Raw genomic sequence first — 15,979 nt, 5'->3', positions numbered from 1 at the left:
ATTATGAAGTGGACTCAAACATGGAGCCCTACTGTATGAAGTAGGAACCAATTAAAATCCATTGGTTCAAGCAAAATGAGAAAAAGCATCCTGGTGGATGCTGTAGTATCCTGCCGCTCACGGCATGATAACATACAAATAATTTCTTGAATACATGCAATAGAATCTTAATGCGTTTGTCAACAGTAGGCAGTTGAGAACGCGTAGTTGAGAACGCGTTGTTTACCTCCACAATTACTTCCATTTATAGGAAGATACTGGCCTCACACATATTGAACGATTTGCAACTCTGAATGAGTGCAAAAGTTGACATTTGCATCATTTTTGGAGTAAAGAAATCAACATGATTACAGGTCACGGCTAAATTATGTTTTCGGTAGGAGATATGGGGGTCACTTCTCAGGTTTTGTCTGTATTTTGATTACAAGTCCATTTCTATATGTGGTATCTGCTAAGTTACAAATTATCTACTTAAAGGCTACGAAGTCTCTTGAAAAAGAGCTTGGTTTCATCATTTGGTTGAAGAGGCATATTGCATACCCTCAAGTAGAAGGTGCAGTCTTTTGGTGAAGCCTTCTCTGAGATCATACTTGTATTATAAAGCGTTCATAGCTCAGAAACGATACGATATGATTTCTTTCCAGCCACTTGTTACAACAATTCACTGTTAGTCTCCTTGCGACCCCCACTTGGGTTTCATCTTTCAATACTAATGTCTTCCGTTGCTTCAACTGCTTCAACCTCTGCTACCGCGTCTGAAATTATTGATAGACTTCTTAATACTCGTGAGGATGTACCCGATTTCAATCTAGAAGAACTAGTCCACATGATTGAGAGCGTTATTTCTCAATACAACACTAAGGTAGAAAACATATGTACCTTACAAGAATTTCTATGTTTGTTTCCTTAATTCAAGGATGGTTTTGTATCAATAGGTTGATCATTGGTTGTAGGGGAAACGAAATCCATCTTATGTGGGACTAAATCATGGTGCAGCTGGCCCTCCTTCCGCAGGAAATACATCCAAATTATCCGAAGCGGTGTCAAAGCATGTCAAAATCATTTCTTTTCAGGTGATATTCCCCTCTGTAGGAACATGTACTTCCGGTCATATTCCTCCTAGCACAAAATGATTTTAGTCAGCAGAAAACTGAATTGTGTTTTCTAATTGGAAAGATTTTCTATTTTGATCAAAACTTAGGTTAGAACTAGATTTCATTTACAATTAAATTGTACTAGTTAATTTTAATAGCCAAAAGAAAGGGAAATTGTGATCTTTAATACCTCTGTGAAGTTAATATGGCTTTGTGGATCAGATGTCAAAGTCTCTTGGAGATAAACATGGGACAACTATAGCAGTGTTGAATGCCATTGGAAATATGCATTGGGTTGGAGTGGGGTTCTTGTTGGTTGCTGCTGTCTTAGAAAGGCTGGATACAATTGAATCTAACAGAATGGAGCGCTTGAAGATTCTCAAGTCCATGAATAATTTATGCAAAGTAATTATGCAACTCCAGCGTCTTCCTTGTCTAAAATATGAGATGCAGACAAGGATTAAAGAATCTTTACAGTTGATAGTTGAAGGAGCAATATTGTGTTGTTTTCAAAAGAAAAGAAAAACACTTGGAAGGTAAATCCAGATAAGTCCTTTCCCTTGCCAATTAGTACAGGCTTCCAAAATTTGGCTGAAAGAAAAAGTCATTTTCCATTTTCTTTTTCTTGCACGTTCTGCCCTTGTTAGTAGATAAAAAATATCAAATCTACCTTTTTTTTTTACATATTAAGATAGTTTGAGAACTGCATACATTTACCAGGACCAAAGTTTATCAGAAGGTAGCAACCACAAAAAATATGATGATACTGATTCAGTTTTATGTCTCACCTGAGACTGTACCCACGGCTACAGATATATACAATGCCTTTCAACATATCACCTATAACATCCACTAGGATCCATCAAAAATATAAGAGAGCATTAAAAAAAAAGTAAGTAAACTATCCAGCTTGATTAATCCCATGCATCAATTATGCTATTGCTGCACTCTGCCTTGGCACATTCAAAAGCTCCAATGGGAGGACCTAATGCAGGTGTACTTCTGGGTGTATCTTCCCAGGATAGTGCTCTGTTTTCCCATTGTTCTCTGATCTTTTTGTTCTCTTGATTGATATCAATGTGTTTGTTCTTGGTGAATTGCTTAAGATTCTCCAGCTCTTCCGGATTCAGCATATCTTGAGTAGGTATCGAAGTAGTTTGCTGATTGAATGTCCTCTTTGTATATAATCATGGCTCCTCCTCTTACCAAGATCATGAACCTGTCTTTAGGTACTTCAAGGACAGCAGAGACCTGTGACATTATGTAAAAATGGGTGAGTTTAAGATTAAACGCAGTATGATCCCATCTCCTGTTTTCAAAAATCTCTTTGTTTCTCTGCTTCCAGATGAACCACAGTATTTCAGCAGTAAGAATAAACCAAAAATTGTTTATTTTGAAATTAAAAAAATCCACAAAACCAGTAAGGAGTTCATGCTACGAGAGATCTGGTCTAGAATTATAAATTCCATTTAACAGGTTGACCAAGAAAAAGAGACCAAATATTACTAGTAAATTTGCATTCAAACAAAAGATGTTCAAGGTTTCGGGACAATTGCAAATGGAACAAGTTACAGCTTCTATACCAACAGAAGAAAGAATAGGACCCACAGCAAGCTTATTGAGAAAAAGGATCCAATGAAAACAAACTTTCTTGGGCTCAAGAGGGGATTGCCAAAACAATTCAAAAACAATGTGCCACCTAGAGACCGACCAGTTACAGCCCCAGTTTTGATTAATTCTGCTAAATGTGCCATTATCTTCTTTCAACAAAGTGTACATTTGTTTAGTGGAAATATCTAATAGCATCTTACCATCAGACCATTTCACCTGATCCAAGTACTGATCAGTGTTCATAATTTTACCAGGAAAGAACCTGCCTGTAGCTTTTGAAATGAGAGTATATACTATATACTATAAATCTTCTTTTGAGAAGGGCGGGGATTGAATTTCTCCCTGATTTCTTCCCATGAATCCAATTGGTTGTCAAAAATAATATCCCTAATGTGAGAGATCTCTATAGAGTTCCAATACTTAGCAAAAGAACATTGGGTTAAGGCAAGAGGTTTCTTGTTAAGATAAATGCCCCACCAAATAGATCCAACATCATATGTAGGATTGCTCCCAACAGCATACTTAGAGCAGAGAAGATGTTCTACCCAACACCATGCTTTCCACAGAGAAGAAAACACATTAGATCCAAACACCTTGATGTCAAAATCACCAAAACAATATCAACTAGTGGGGTGTCCTTCCACTGCTTACCCTTTCTAATGGCTGACAGTTGTAGACTATTTCGCACAAGAGCTTTCCAAGGTTCATTACCATGGAGAGTCTTGAATATACATTTGTAGGCTAGTGCGATCCCACGAGCTTTCAAGTCCTTAAGCCCAAGGCCACCCCTTTCTCCTGGTCTGCAACACCAGTCCCAGTTTACATTGTGCCTTTTCTGTGCCCCATGCCATCCGACCAAAGGAAATCTCTCAGAATTTTATCAAGCTTCTCGTTTTGATATTTGGCAAACAACCAAGAGGATGCATAATAAATTGTATGGGAAGCCAACACTTTTCGAACTACTTGAATTCTACTAGCCAATGACAAGATGAGTTTGCCATTTCAGATACTCCCACATATCTTTGATGGAAGGTCAATTGCAAAAGGGATGCCCAAATACTTAATAATGGTTGTGGGTCCTACCTATAACCATTCTCTTCTTTGCAGCCAATCTGGTGGTTCTTCATTTCAACCTAGCACTGTGGATTTATGAAGGGCGATTTTTGCACCTGATGCTAGGTAAAAAATTTGAAGTCTGTTTAGAACATTATCAAATTTATCTTCAGAAAGCTTGACAAACAGGGGAGTATCATCTGCAAACTGTTCATTGATTAATTCATCTTGGTTAGGTAAGGAAATACCTTTCATAGGTGGGCCAAAATCTGAAGCTCTGAGAACATAATATAACGCATCAGAAACAAGCACAAAAAGTGTTGGAGCAATAGGACACAATTATCTGATAGACCTACCAAGAGGGATGGTGTCAGAGATTTCTCCATTGACCTCAATAACAGTGGATGAGTCTTTAAACAAGATGGCTATTCAACTGCAAAAATATGGGGGGGGGGGGAAACCAAATGCATGAAGCATATTAAAAACAAAGGGCCACTCCACTATGTCATATGCTTTTTCAAAATCAAGTAACACCATTACCACATTCTGGTTATCAGCCTTAGCCTAGTGTATTGCTTCCTAGCTAGAAACAATATTTTCTAAGATGTATCTGCCTTTAGTGAACCCTGCCCGAGTAACTGAAACAATCTTGTTGAGAATGCTAGCTATCCTTCTGGCCAAAAGCTTTGCAATAATCATGTAGAAAAGGTTCAATAAAGTAATAGGTCTCCAATTTCTGACTTGGGACTCATCTCCACTTTTAGGAAGTAGTTTGATTATACCTCTATTGATATTCTCACCAAGAGATCCCTTCTCAAGTGCATCTTCATACAACTCCAAGAGTTCAAGGCTAATCCAGTCCTTGTTTTGCTTGTAAAACTCCACGGGAAGACCATCCAGACCTGGGAAATTCCCATTTGTCATTGAGCCTAGAGCATCTTCAAAAGTTTAATGTTTTTACTAAGCATCTTCTCATCCTCCTTAGATATCTTTTTGGGAATCAATTTTATACATTGTTCCAAAGTCCTATGATTATCAGCCCCATCCTCTGATGCACTCATTATTTATTTATTATCACTGGTGAATCCATTATCAGATTGAATGCCTCTAATCATCTCTTTATTCTGTTTTGCCCTGCTGATGTTAAAGAAATACTTGGTTCCTTTCTCGCCATCTTTGACCCAGTTCATTTTTGCCCTAATTCTCTGCTCTATAAATCATAGTTCTAAATCTTTCTAAGCTGAATCTTAGTATGTATCAAGTTTCTTCAAGGCTTCTATCATTACCTTAGTCTGTGAGTCTCTTTCAGCCTCATTCAACTTCATTTGATAATACCATTCCTCATATTTTCCATCTTTGGCTTCCTTCTTACCAATAATTTGGAAAAAAAATCTCCAAGCATCAAACAAATGTCCCTAGGTCTCTCTTGGAGTACACCCAGTGTTGCAATACTCAGTAAGACATGTTACTGTTTTAATTACTTCAAGATTTTCTTGACCTTTGAGGAAGGTACATTGAGCTTGAAGAGATTGTTCTTCTTTTGTGTTGAGATTGCAAGGTTTAGAGGCCATCAAGGGCAATGCGAGCAGAGATAGGGGAGAGGCAAGAAATGCTGGCAGGTAGGACTCTTATAGGAGATTGGCTAGGACGATGAGAGAAGACAAAAAACATAGGCATTCACATACATCCTATCAAGCCTGCAATATATCCTTTTCTTACTGGTTTGGTTATTGTACCATGTAAACCAAATGTTATCAAATTCCTTTTTTTTTTGGTTCTTCATAGGATCACAAAGGTTAAGTCTTCTTTTGAACTTAGCCCAGAAGAAAAATCCATTACCTTTCCAAATATTTTTGACTCCTCCATATTTATCATCACTACTCTCAATCATGTTATAGTCCCCCACCACAATCCATTTAGCAACAGGAAGGTTTATCACCAACCAATCCCAAAGAGAGGCTCTCTCCCTGTAGTCATTCAGAGCATAATGTTACAAATCCCCACCTTCTTATCATCTGTATTGAATACAACCCATTGGGCTCTTTGGCAAGGGGAGACACCTTTAGTCTCAATTTTATCAGACCGCTCGAGGCCAACCAAAGTGCCTACACCACCTTTTCCTCTGTCATGATCAAAATACAAAGAGGTGGCTTTTTCCCATAATTTTTTTAGAGTGTTAAAGGTAAGATAACCAGTTACATAAATCTCTTGTAAACATATAATTACCTTATTGGTAAGCATATTACACCATTTCCTAACAATATACTTTATGTCAGGCATTTCAAGACCCCTTACATTCCAGCTATGTATGTTTATCATTATGAATTGTTTATGGATGGTTTTTCATTCTTATAAACTCTATTCAAACACTCGGGCATATCAAGACTTTTATGTTTACTTGCTTGCTCAATGGATTTAGCACTATTCTGCCTTGCAAAGACTTTTCTTTTCTTTTTTGAACTCTTACTAACAACTTTAGTGAATTGGGCTTCTCCATTTTTCAACAAGCCATTACCATCAACTTCAATGGGGACAATATGAGATGAGTTTACCTTTTCTACTAGAGAGTTCATGATCTCAAATGGGACATTTCTCTGCTCCAAAGAATTTTGTTCATTTCTCCTTATCTTTTTCCTTTTTCATTAATATTTTCAAGTGTAATTTGTTGTGCATTCTTTTTGGTGAGTATATCATCTTTTTGAATCTCCCAAGGATCTGGGAGATATTGAGGATGGCAACCGAAAGGGTTAGGGTAGACACTTACATTAGACCCATTTGTGGGTATCACATCCAAATACTCTTCGAACAGAGGGTTAGACAAGGTAACAAACTTTCCTTCTGGTTTATCTAGAGTACCATTGCTAGGCATATTCTTTTCATTAGAGGAGGCAATTTCATTTCTCCCTTCATTAGACAAAGGGTTCTTAATATTTTCACCAGAAATTTCCTTCCTCAAAGGGTTAATAGACTCATTTACCAGAGATGTGACATTGAAGGCTTTTAGATAGTCTTTAGGGATGACATTGAAGGCTTTTAGATAGTCTTTAGGGATGAACAATCCCGCCTTGTATGACTATTAAGCTTGCAATGGAAACAAGCTCCTAGGTTGCCAAGCAAGACAATTTCCCAATTGAATTTTTTCGTTCAATGTATACATAAATCCTTTTAGGAAAAAACATCTCAGAGTCTAGAGCAATGAGGATTCTAGCATTCAAATGTGAGATTCTGACCCTTGAATCCTCAGTTGAAGAGCATAGCCCAATGGTTCAAGCATATTAAGGATGAGGGTCAGAATTCAAGCTGGACCCCTCTCAATTTGACCCAATTTGGAGAAGGACGAGCAATCACTTGCTCGACATTGTCATTGGGTGACCATGGAAAGGCCCTAAATAGGGTTTGGCCAACATTGAAGAAGCCATTTTTTAACACTCACTTGCATGTCATGAGATTTCATAAACATGACAAATAAACCCTTCTAAATCATTCTACTAAAGCTTACAACAATTCTAGGTTTTTTCTCCACACATTGCTGAACCAATCATCCAAAAATATTCTAGTAGGTAAAAATTTCATTATCCATGCAAACAAAAAATATGGCAATGTTCCTTAAACGAGATTACTCAGATTTAATAGCTTTTACCATGTCATCATTTACAGAGAGTGAAAGGGTTTTCACACTAGGCAAGAGGATCTAACTATCTTCTCCTCCTCTGGAATCTCTAGCTTCCATGAGGTCTCTGTTTCCCATCTGTCTCCCATTCGATGTCCATTCACACGGGATCCACTCCTCTGAATGCTCCCACAATCGTTTTTCTAACAAATTCTCCATTGAAACACACTTAAGTTGGGTAGGTTTAGTAACCACTGCCTTATACGATGGTTTGGTAGATTCAATATTAACATTTTCCACCCCACCAACATTACCGTTTGCATTAATTGCATTTTTCCTCTCATCATTAGCAATTGCATAACTTTCTAAGAGCATACAACAAATAATCAATTCCGGATCAAAAACAGATCGAACCCAAGATGGCACAATTCGTAGAAAGGAATGCATGTGTACGAGGGAAACAAAAAAATGCATTAAAAAAAGTTAGAACCACAATGCAAAGAAATGATAGAAGCAAACAATATTACTTTTGTCAACCTTATAAAACCTTAAACATATGATCAATATAAACAAAAACAATAAGAAGATACACATACATAACCATATATGTTAACTAGGGAAACCCTTTATCAGAGGGAAAACCTTGGTGGAGATGATACCCACAAAATGATGTCCTAACATATAAGTTCCTTGTAAGAAGATGGACTTTGTTAGGAGCCAATGAAATATATTTAGTACATATCAGTCCCTATTAGGAGACTTTGAATTCCTATGAGGAGATTCCAATTCTATTAGGAGTTGTAGAAGGTAGATGGACCCACTGTCTAAACAGTTTCAGGGGCAAGACCACCGAATTCACTGTCCAACTGGCCCCTATATTATTCCTATCAAAATAATAGAAATACAACTGATCTCAGCAACTCAAACTCTTGCTTTGTCCTCTTACCATGCCTCTTTTGCACCAAATACTTCTCAAATCTCAATACTAGATTTGCAAAATTGCATCACAATGATCCCTTTGATCGCTTACTCACATTTATCACTTCACTTATCGCATTCACAAATTACTTGCATACACTCATACCCATTCCATCACAAGGAAAATAATTTTCCTTTATACCGTGTCCTCAAAATAATTCATTGAGTCGGCCTTGAGACTTTCCCAATTACAATTACAATAACAAAATACTGTCGGTTCATAGTCTTCTGAATTTCTTACACGTGTAACCTTGAACTTCGCGCACTCATTGACGTCATCATCGGACTGTCTTCTGTCTCTATCTAACTTCGCTCATCCAAATTCTATCCCTATTAGGGGATATAATCCGAACACCGAAAGCCACTTCTTAGGAACTCTATCAGCAAACTATCTTCTATAATCACAAATAACTCTTACCAGTCTTTGACTTTTTGTACGCGCTCTTAGCCACGTCATCAAGACACATTGTAGAACATGTCATCGACCGCACTTAACCTCATCTTCAATACTCGATTTGTACAATCTCAATCTTTGTCTGCTACTCTACCAATCTTCACAGTATGTTGACATCAATAACAAACATAGTCATGAATGCAACACACAATCATGCTAACTTTCTCTCCACTGCTCTAGCAATGCTACACTATTCTCCCATAGGAATATCACCAGCATTCATGCTAACAATCTCCCCCTTTGGCATTGATGGCAAATAGATGAAAAATATCTAAATTCCAAGAATACCAAATCCAACTTTGCTTCTTTGATCTTTTGAAATCCTCTTCATCAATCAAATCTGAAACTCTTAGGAACAACTATTGCTCCCCATTGATAAACTTCTCAATTGTTTATGCTCTTATGTACTTTCCCTTATTGACATCAATCTTTTCTTCTTCATAACTCTCCCATATCCACAGCAGATTCTCTCATATGCATTCACTTCTCCCCCATTCATAGGAGATGTTTTTCATGCACTACTTCTCCCCCATTGACATCAATGACAAAGACATCATTATGTCAATCTATTGCTTAATGTCTTCAACCAACTCAAGTGTCCAAAGACATTACTCAAGACCAGCTACCAAGAGTCCTTCACGACTCTGCTCAATCATAGATACTCCCCCATATAGGAAGCATCAGCATTCAGTCTAGATAAACAATAGTGCTTTGTACCACTGGACTGATGCAATCTCTCCATTGTCTACTTAGAAGTAGGAAAGGGCATAACCCCAAGCATACCTCACAAATATTCAAATGTATCCTTAGGCAAAGGCTTCATAAAAACATTTGCAATCTGCTCCTTTGTATTAACATACTCCAATCTAATCTCTTTCTCTACAACTTTTTCTCTCAAAACATGATACTTAATCGATATGTGCTTTGTCTTAGAATGTAATACATGATTCTTAGACATACTCACTGTACTTGTGTTATCACAATGTATGATAATAGGTTTTGAAAACTCTATCCTGATATTCTTCAACATCTGTTTCATCCACATGATCTGATTGCAATTGTTTGCTGCTGCTACATACTCTGCTTCTGCTATACTCTGTGAAATACAATCTTGTTTCTTGCTTAGCCAAGAAACCAATCTTCCTCCAAGGAAAAATGCTCCACCACTTGTACTCTTTTGTCAACCATACTGCCTGCCCAATCCCCATTACTATATGCACATAGAGTAAAGTCATTTCATTTATCATACCATAACCAAAAATAAGATGTACCCTTCAAATATCTAAATATCCTTTTTACTGTTGCATAGTGTGATTCCTTAGAATCAGCTTGATTGCTACTATTTTGGTCTTGTGTGAGTCAAATATTGCAAACCTCCAATCATGGATCTGTATTGCTTCTGTTCAACCATAGGTGTCTTATCTTTGCTAGATAACTTGTGACCAATTATCATAGGTGTACCAACATGCTTACAACTGTCCAAGCCATATCTCTTCAATAAATCTTTCAAATACTTAGCTTGTGATAGGAAAATACCATCACTGTTCTGCACAATTGGTAAACCCAAGACATATTTCATCTTACCAATCATGCTCATTTCAAATTCATTCTTCATTTCATCAGCAAATTCATCACTTGCTTCATCATCACCTCTAAAGATTATATCATCCACAAATATCACAATAATCAACAAACCATTCTCAATTTCTGTCAAATATAATTATATAAGTTACTATCTTCAGTGCTTTTATCAAATTCCAATTTTGTCAAATACTTATCCAACCTTGCATACCAGGTTCTAGGCACTTGCTTTATTCCATACAATGCTTTCTTCAGCTTGCATACCACATCTCTTTCTTCTATCAAAGGAAATCCTTTATGCTGTTCAATGTAGACTTCTTCTTCAAGTTTTCCATTCAGAAATGTTTACTTCACATCCATCTGATACACTTTGAACTTCTTGTTTGTTGCATAAGCCAAGAACATTCTTACTACAATTCTAGCAATAGGTGCAAATGTCTTGTCTAGTCTATACCTTCTTGTTGTGAATATCCTTTGCATACAAATCTTGCTTTGTTTCTCACAACCTCACCTTGTTCATTCATCTTGTTTTTGAAAATCCATTTGGTTCCTATAACATTCTTATCCTTAGGTCTAGGGACCAATTTCCATGTATCATTCTTCACATTCTGATCTAGTTCTTCCTTCATTGCTTGAATCCAATGATCATCCTTACATGCTTCATCTGCAGTCTTAGGTTCAACTTGAGAAATCAAGCATAGTTATTCATGTACTTTGTTTCTTGTCATAACTCCTTTGTCTTTGCTTCCAATAGTCTGATCAGCAAGATGATTCTTTGTCGAATTCTTGTTTGGTGTTGGTGTCATTGTCTCAACTATTACTTTTGGTCTAGGCTCAGATCTTGGTTCCTCTCTCTGTTCCATAACTTGAATATCATTCTGCAAATCATTGTTAGTCTCATAAAAAGTCTCAAAATTTTCTTGGATAGGCTTAGGATTAGCTTCTTCATCATTAGAATTATAATCAAGCATTCTCTCTTGAACTTCAAACTTTTCATCCACTTTTACATTTGCGCTCTCAACAATAGTCTTAGTTTTCTAATTAGAACATCTATAATCTTTTCTTTTCAATGAATAACCAAGGAAGATACCTTCATCGCTTCTTGCATCAAACTTACCAATGTCATCATCTCTCTTCTTATAACATTTACTTCCATAAATTTTGAAATACTTCACTGATGGGGCATTTCCAAACCACAATTTATAAGGTGTCTTGTTTATACCTTTTCTGATCTGCACTCTATTCACTGTATACACTATTGTATTACCTTCTCTCCAAAATGTCTTTAATACATCATTCTCAAACATCATAGTGTTGGTAAACAGATTGTTCTTTTATATTATTACTCTTTATTACCCAATTAAGAACAATATCTGATCACAAACAGCTGGAAAGCCTCTTGTGAATAATTTAGCTTTCCTTTGAATTGATAGGTACAGCTCCCTAAAACAAATTTGCAATGAATTTTGTTTTCTTCCTAAACTACTTTGTGGTATGTTCTTAACCCGAGAACAATTGAGGAATAACCAAGTTAGACCTAAATTAAATCCAACTCAGGCAGATAATAACTTCTCAATACTGAAAGAGATTCATGTACCCACACATCTTATGAATCCATAAATCCATTCGCATAATCAATTGATGCTAAACTAAGTCAAACTCAAATCTGAAATACAACTGATGAATCGGGGAAAACTAACAGAATCCTTTCGTCAAATGAATTATAACAATACTTATTACATTCATTTGTATTCTGGAAAACAAGGAAAATGAAACTCTGTTCTTCCTTAGTTCTCTGTGATACAGAAAGGAAATACTAACTAATCACAATACCTACTGGAACGGAAAATGATTTGAAATAAAATACCATTCAATTGTCTCTGCAACAAACAGTACTTCACACCAAAATTTTTGCCAACCCTTCATTAATCTTTCAACTTCATACATATAGATTTTGAGAGATGACCGTTACAATAGGAATTTTAATCAGTTCATATTCTGAGGAGACAAATGGCAAGATGCCAGTTTGTCATATTACAAAATTTACAAAATTGGTAGAAGCTGCAAAAGAAAGTGAAAAGGAGGCATCATCGAATCATTTAGACTTCTTTCCCTTTTCAACTTTCGCCCTGTATGCCTTAGCGGCAACTATAATGGGAACTAATTCCTCATGACTAGGAACGTGTATATTAGTGAACCTTAAGAGCCATTTGGAATGTTATCGAGCCAATTCTTTCATAGAATTTAGATGTCCTGTCACTTCTTTAGCAGCTACGTGTATGCATCCACCTAGTGTCTGTAGCTCTATCACTCTGTTTTGAACGCTTAAAGCCATTCCTGACAGGTTACTTAAATACATGGAGAAGTTGTTCTTCATTATCTCTACTCCAATAAGGGCTCTCCCTTGACCACTAGTTTGTGGATCAGTGTGTAATCCTTTCATCAGTTCAAATGCCCTATCTTGAACTCTCTTCACTTTATCTTCTGTTTCCTTGAGTCCTTTTTCAGCTTCTTGAATCATCTCTAGCTTGAATTGCATACCCTGGAGCCATTCAAACAGGGGTTCAGTTCCTTTCTTCAAAATCTTTACTTCAACTGCCTCCTTTGCCTTCATCTGGATAATCATTTTCAGGAGAAAAATGCACTCATCACATCTTTCTTTCTCCGCGGTCAAAGTGCGTTGATTAGACGAGATATTATTTTTCTTAGTCTCCAATCGAAGTATAACATTCCCAATTTGATCAATCAAAGCAACTCCATTTGTATTGAGTTTATCAATCCACTCTTTCCCAATCTGACCAAAATGTCTATCTTTCTGGAGCTGTGAGATGAAAGCTTGCACTTCCTTTGCTGTAGGATTTTCAATAGCAAGCACACCAGTAATGGTTGCCAATGGAACAACTAGCTGCCTGATGAATCTTTTGAGTTCTTCTATCTCAGCTTTCATCTTAATCTTTGATAATTTGAGGTTTTCTAACTGACCTTCTATTATCTAATTGCCTGATCTCCATAAGCCAACTTTTGTATCATGTCTATAGCCTTTTCAAGATCAATTGAATGTAGAGTGAAGTCTTCAGGAGTCATCTCTTTAATCTGCCCTGCTTTATTTGGTTTTGCAATCTCCATAGTCAAATGTCCGGTTTCTAGATCCTGCCCAAGTATGGACAAAGTTTTCTGCTTCTTAGCTTTTACTATGGCTGATCCAGAGCATACCGCTTGGGACACAACATCCTTTGTAGGAACGCTTTCATCTTTCCTCTTTCTTTTTCTTTCTAAGGTGTCTTCAAGCCAGGACTCCGTACCAATCACCTTAGAAGCCATTCCAAGTGACTCTATGCTGAACATTTTCTTCTTTATTGGAGTCATTGCTACTGTTGTTGCAGAGAAGGGGTTCTTCGAATCTTGAGAGAGGAGCTGAGATGAACCTGAGACATTCTCTTCTTCTTGAGTTCTCTTTGCAGCTTCATCGGATTTAGTGGACTCGCTGCTGCTGCTCTTATCATCTCCAATCTCTACTATTTGGATGGGAGAACCAGTTGGCTTCAAAAGGGAAGCACCTGTAGATGGAGTAGGGCTATGATGAGGTGATGAAACTGGGGTAACACGGGGGGATGGAATTGGAGTAGCATGCGGAGATGGAGTTGGAGTGGTGTGAGGGGGTGAGGGTGGAGCAGTGGTTCCATCTTTCGGCTCTTTTGCCCCTTTTTCTTTAGTACCAGCCTGAGTTAGTAGAGAACCTCCTTGGCAAGTTGGAGCTATTGAAATATTTTTCTCCGGGGGTTGATCACCTCCTCCCGCAGATTGAGCCGGCCCTTGAGTAGCCGAAGTTGTAACATTGGGTGTGGCGCTTTGAGAGGAAGTGGGAGTAGCAGCGGTTGGAGAAGCTTGAGTAGTCTTGCTCCTACTCCAGCTTTTTTTTTCTGTCCACTCAACCCATTTCCCAGTCCTCTTGATGACCCGGGCCATCATAACATCAATATCTTCTTCTATGTTTACACATGGCTCAGAGCTGATTGGGATGTTTCTCAATTTGGTCAAATATGTATTACTATACATATTTTGCCCATCATCTTCTAGCCCTTCCACATCCAACTCAATACCATAGGTCTTTATTTGATCTACTGTGAGTCTAGCAAAGGCACGGTCTGGACTATCTAGCTCATCTCTACAATCGGCCCAGTAATCTTCTATAGTAGTTACATGTTTGATGACTCTTTCAATTTGAAGCACATCTCTAGCATACCCATTTGGATCAAACATGGGCCTTATCACTTCATACTCCTCTAGTCTGTATTTGTTCTCGAATGCTTTGAGTATGTTCTTTGCATCAGATCTGGATTCACAACTATAAGCTCCAACTTTTATGGGGAATTCATACCCTTTCTTTCTCAAACTGGCGCTCAGCACATTTACTTGGATTGCTTGCCTAACGATCTCGATGAGCATGATCATATCATCTGGATATCTAGGTAGCTTCAGGGGAAATCCGTCAAACACTGCAAGACGCAAATAAGAGAAAGATGAGAATTGAATAAAATAACAGCCAAACTGGCTGATGACCACCATTGCTTCTGGGCTAAACCTCCGCCCTGGACACCCTTGGAGTTCCCTGCAGATTCTGTGCATCATTAACCCGGATATACTCCGCATAGCTATTTTGTAACTGCAAGCATGGATAAAACTCAAGTTTTTACGTCTTCGAAAAAATTCTCTATTCTGGGGAGTCCCGGCCACAATTGTAGGGAAGCCAACATATATATCAAGAAAGATGACATATAAAACGAATTATAAAACTTGGCTGCATCAAGAGCCCTAGAAAGATATTCACTAACTTCAAACGCCCAGTCAACATACTGTGTGTTTGAGCAGATAATTTGCACCATAAAGAAGTATTGTTCTATAAAATTGAGTGCTTCTACCTCACCTTTTAGTCAATGCAAGAGAACCAAAATATCCACAATTTCGGGCTTAAGATCCATGCCAAATAGGGTTTTAGGGACCTTACTTTTTGCTCCCCTGGGCTTTTGGAACCAAGAGTTCATGATCTCCTTCCGCCACACCATCTTCCTCAGGGGGAATTCGGACATGGCCCCTCCAATTGTTAGCTTAGAGAACTCCTCTCGTTCTGGAATCCGCAGACAGTTCACCACCGCTTGCCTATCAATTGAAATCAATACCATTTGATCAGGCAATAGGATCTGCTTGGTATTCGAGTTGTAATGATTGATACATTCCACAATTAGCTCCGGAGCTTGTACTGCAACAGGAAACCCGGCTGCTTCCACCAGTCCACTTCCTCTGAGTTTCTCCATTATAGGGTGAGTCGGCTCAGTTCTCAGCCTTCTCTGAAAATCTTGCATATCAAAGAAACGTAATGAAGTATCAGAGATACTTTGCCATGTTGACTTGATTCCTCCTAGCCCATCAAAGCCAGAGAATCTTGATGCCATCTTGCCTGATATAGAATGATAGAAATTCAACAATTGTGATAATGTAAAGAAATGAACCCTAAACTTTGAAGTTTTTCGGAAGCACTATTCAATATAACAGTATAACAGTAAAGCAGTGATTTGAATTTTTGTTAGATTCTTCTTTATA

General features: G+C 37.6%; 1 protein-coding gene across 4 annotated transcripts in view; it reads left to right on the top strand.

The window, feature by feature from the left end:
- Nucleotides 1–271: 271 nt before the first annotated feature.
- The window catches only part of LOC149547087 (uncharacterized), a 29,707-nt gene continuing 13,999 nt past the window's right edge, over nucleotides 272–15,979 (top strand). For 2 of the 4 annotated variants that reach the window (XM_089791498.1, XM_089791496.1), the window contains exons 1-3: nucleotides 272–862; nucleotides 954–1,073; nucleotides 1,317–1,630. In XM_089791498.1, the coding sequence (XP_089647624.1) occupies nucleotides 713–862; nucleotides 954–1,073; nucleotides 1,317–1,630 (584 nt within the window). In that variant the 5' untranslated portion in view covers nucleotides 272–712. The remainder of the gene's footprint in view (nucleotides 863–953; nucleotides 1,074–1,316; nucleotides 1,631–15,979) is intronic. The other 2 variants (XM_089791500.1, XM_089791499.1) reach the window with 1 other exon arrangement.

Source organism: Cupressus sempervirens, chromosome 7 (assembly GCF_028749045.1).
Source record: "Cupressus sempervirens isolate cs-2001-9-10 chromosome 7, ASM2874904v1, whole genome shotgun sequence".
In the NCBI taxonomy this organism is placed as follows: Eukaryota; Viridiplantae; Streptophyta; class Pinopsida; order Cupressales; family Cupressaceae; genus Cupressus; species Cupressus sempervirens.
This window is presented reverse-complemented; position numbering and strand designations above follow the sequence as displayed.